This window comes from Habropoda laboriosa, unplaced genomic scaffold, assembly GCF_001263275.1.
Source record: "Habropoda laboriosa isolate 0110345459 unplaced genomic scaffold, ASM126327v1 scaffold65, whole genome shotgun sequence".
Taxonomy (NCBI): domain Eukaryota; kingdom Metazoa; phylum Arthropoda; class Insecta; order Hymenoptera; family Apidae; genus Habropoda; species Habropoda laboriosa.
In genome coordinates, this window is record NW_017100254.1 from 3,928,273 (window position 1) to 3,932,040 (window position 3,768).

At 27.5% G+C, this 3,768-nt stretch overlaps 2 protein-coding genes across 2 annotated transcripts in view; one reads left to right on the forward strand and one right to left on the reverse strand.

Moving 5' to 3' along the window:
• The window catches only part of LOC108572374 (DNA replication licensing factor Mcm7), a 2,996-nt gene extending 2,390 nt beyond the window's left edge, over positions 1-606 (reverse strand). Inside the window, 2 exon segments of the mRNA XM_017934607.1 lie at positions 122-476; positions 567-606. Coding sequence (XP_017790096.1) covers positions 122-476; positions 567-606 — 395 coding nt within the window.
• Positions 1-3,203, forward strand: part of LOC108572375 (bystin) — a 5,132-nt gene extending 1,929 nt beyond the window's left edge. Inside the window, exons 2-4 of the mRNA XM_017934608.1 lie at positions 1,566-1,716; positions 1,967-2,895; positions 2,975-3,203. Coding sequence (XP_017790097.1) covers positions 1,570-1,716; positions 1,967-2,895; positions 2,975-3,203 — 1,305 coding nt within the window. The 5' untranslated portion in view covers positions 1,566-1,569. The remainder of the gene's footprint in view (positions 1-1,565; positions 1,717-1,966; positions 2,896-2,974) is intronic.
• The last annotated feature ends 565 nt before the right edge of the window (positions 3,204-3,768 follow it).

A 3,768-nucleotide genomic window follows, 5' to 3' on the forward strand; every position in this document is an offset into this window, starting at 1 on the left:
AAAATTTAAAAATATTATAATAAATTTAAATTTTATTTCAAATTTTAGATTGAAGAATAAATATACAGATTGTGATAGGATGAGTGGTTGACCAATCTTTATATTCAGTTTTCTCAAAGACTAAGCTTCTTATGAAAAAATTGTACTGTATATTTTTAGCTTATTTTTACATGCAGAATCATGCTCTACCTGGATGAACCACCTGTTCCACCATACCTTGTATAAATATATATATATGCTAAAATCAGGTCATAGATACAAACTTACTTCCAAAAGTAAATTGATATATCTTCTAGTATTATTTACAATAGACAGTGCTAATTCATCATCAAATTCATGTACATCATCTAATTCTATTGTGAGACCCACTTGTTCACGATGAGCAATATTAGTGAGTTGTTTTCTATATTTAAATACTTTTTCATCAGTAGAATTATCCATTACAACAAATTCAGTCAAGAAGATTTTCAATTGTTCTAATATGATAAATAAAAATTAAATGATACATTACATATACTTCAATTACAATTCAATGGTTAGATACATGTAATAATATAAATACTCACCTCTAGCTTTTGTGTAATCCTTTAATATTTTTGGTAGCATTTTTCCAGTTTTTTAGTTTCAAATTTAATTTATATTCTTCCTTTGTTTAAATAAAATACTCTGAGAAGTTTGAATGCAATTTGATATTATACTGATGAGAATTAACTATATATATTTCTTAGAGTATTCTTCCCGCCTAAACTGAGACGGATGTTCATAACACTGTAGCATCAATATTTTGATTTTCTATAAGTATGTATAGGCGAGGTATTGTATTTTGTCTGTGCTATAAGTTTATGGTTCAAAATTTTCTATTAATGAATCATGAACTTAATAAAAATAGTATCAATTAAACAGTACGTTTTATTACAATTTATAATTTAACATCGAAAAAATGCAACAGAATTTTTATTCATGGCAGCCAAGAGTAAGGACCTTGTGCCATCTACCGGCATTTCCATAAACTTACATTTTCAACAACCGCTCTGTGAACATATGTATATTGATGCTGTTGCCTTTTTTCCTGTTTTCGCGCGCCCAGATTTGAGTTATGAAAATAACACCATATGTACAGTCCAGATTCTAAATTTCGCCTATGTTGTAAGTTTATGATTTAAAGTTATCTATTAATAAATTGTAAATTTAGTAAAAATAATACAATTTAAACAATTTGTTATATTAAAATCTATAATTTAACATTGGAACATAAGATTCTATTCAAAATTAAATTATACTCTTATTATATATTTTTGGTCTTATAATTGTAATTCCGACATTTTTTATTTGAGCATCTATAAAATTGATTATCCTAAATATTGCATATATAAACATTTCAATTAGAATTTTTGTTAATTCAATTAGAACTAACATACACGCACTGTTGCGATGAACCACTGTCTCTGTGCGTTTGTATTAGTTACACGGATTTCGTCATAACGATGAGCTTCAGTGCATGCTAGGAAAAGGTTAAATTCTCATGTCACATGTTTTTTTTAAGTGTATAAACATTTTTAAATTAGCAAAATGGGGAAGGCAAAGAAGGTAAAGGTTTCCAAAGGAGAAACAAGACATGCAACAAAAGTGGCGTTGGCAGATCAAATAGAAGAAGAAAAAACTGTAAAACCGAAAAACCGCAATAAAATGAGAATTCGTAATGACGACGACGATAAGGTTAAATCTTTATTTTTTTTATTTTGTAAAATATAAATAAATTTTTTAAACTATAAGTAATACCTTACTATTGTGTATATAATTCCCAAAATGAAATAGTTTTGTTGATAGAACTTCGAATACTACTTCAGTTTCAATTGAAACTTATGTTTATACTATTTTACATAATGTAACTTTATTAATTGATAAACTGTAAAGATTTCATTTATATAAATGTTTAATATATTATTTTACTTTCTATGCTACACAGTTTGTGGACCCTTCTCTCACAAAACGAATTTTGTCTCAAGCCAGATGGCAACAAATAGAAATTGAGGAAGAAAGTGGAACTAGGCAGAAGTCAGAATCTACAAAAGAGCCATTAGTAAAGCTTAGTGCAAGTGCTGAACTTAGTGATGCAGAAGAATCAAGTGAAGATGAAAGCACTGATGTCCAATATTATGAAAATATTCAAATAAATGAAGAAGATGAACGTGCTATACAAATGTTTATGTCTAAAGATCCAATACCTACAAAAACATTGGCTGATATAATACTGGAAAAGCTGACAGAAAAAAAAACAGAAATTCAAACTCAATTTTCAGATGCAAGTTCTATCCGTATGCAAGAATTGGATCCACGAATTAAAGCAATGTATGAAGGTGTTAAAGATGTATTGGTAAAATATCGCAGTGGAAAGTTACCCAAAGCATTTAAAATTATCCCTAGTTTAAGAAATTGGGAACAAATATTATATATCACAGAACCATCACAATGGTCAGCTGCAGCTATGTACCAAGCTACTCGAATATTTGCTTCTAATCTTAAAGAAAAGATGGCACAAAGGTTTTTTAACTTGGTTTTATTACCCAGAATTAGAGATGACTTAGCAGAATACAAAAGACTGAATTTTCATTTATATCAAGCATTACGAAAAGCATTATTTAAACCTGCTGGTTTTATGAAGGGATTTTTACTTCCACTATTAGAATCTGGAACATGTACATTAAGAGAAGCCATTATTGTTGGATCTGTAATTGCTAAAAATTCAATACCAGTTTTACATTCTTCAGCAGCAATATTGAAAATTGCAGAAATGGATTACACTGGAGCTAATAGCGTTTTTCTTAGGATATTTTTAGATAAAAAATATGCTCTTCCATACAGAGTTATAGATGCAGTGGTATTTCATTTTCTTAGGTAAATATTTCCTTTTTATTTTAATCGCATAATTTTTTTCAAATTACGATCAAATAGTAATAATAATATTTATTTTTAGGTTTGAAAGAGATCCTAGAGAACTGCCAGTTTTGTGGCATCAGGCATTATTAACTTTCGCACAACGTTATAAAAGTGACATTAGTTCTGAACAAAAAGAGGCTCTGTTAAGATTATTGAAAAAACAACATCATCATGTAATTACAAATGAAATACGGAGAGAACTGCAACATGCTAAATGTAGAGATGTGGAACTCACAGAAGCCAAACCAGAACCAATGATTTGTTAAATATTTATACTCTGTAAAAAAACTGTATTAAAATTACAACTCTCTATGAAATATATACATTAATATTTGTTTGTAAATAATTTTTAGTTATTAAATAAAACATAAATCTTATAAATAAAAAATATGACAAATTACTGAAAGTTTTATTTCGATATTTTAAAAATCAGTCATTATTATTTCCACCTATCTTGTCGATCCCGATACTACATTTAGGTACTTACTATGTACTTAGAATTATTAAAATTTTTCTTTTGAGTGCAGTACAGTTAATTCTTTTATTGTCGTGAAACTTAGTTTTTACGTTATATATTTTATGTTAATAAAAAGAAAATATTTGTTGGTTATTGTACAAACGATACACAATGTACACTAATTTATAATACTTTGCTTTTGTTTTTATTAAAAATTGCTGCATGATTACAATTATGTTGACCAATAAAAATATGCCAAATAAATACAAACACTTTCAAATGTTGAAATCTTTAACTATTTATGGATATAAAAAACATATAGAAAAATAGTGATAACTTTGAGATATTAAAATGAGACGGTATTTCTATGGTTG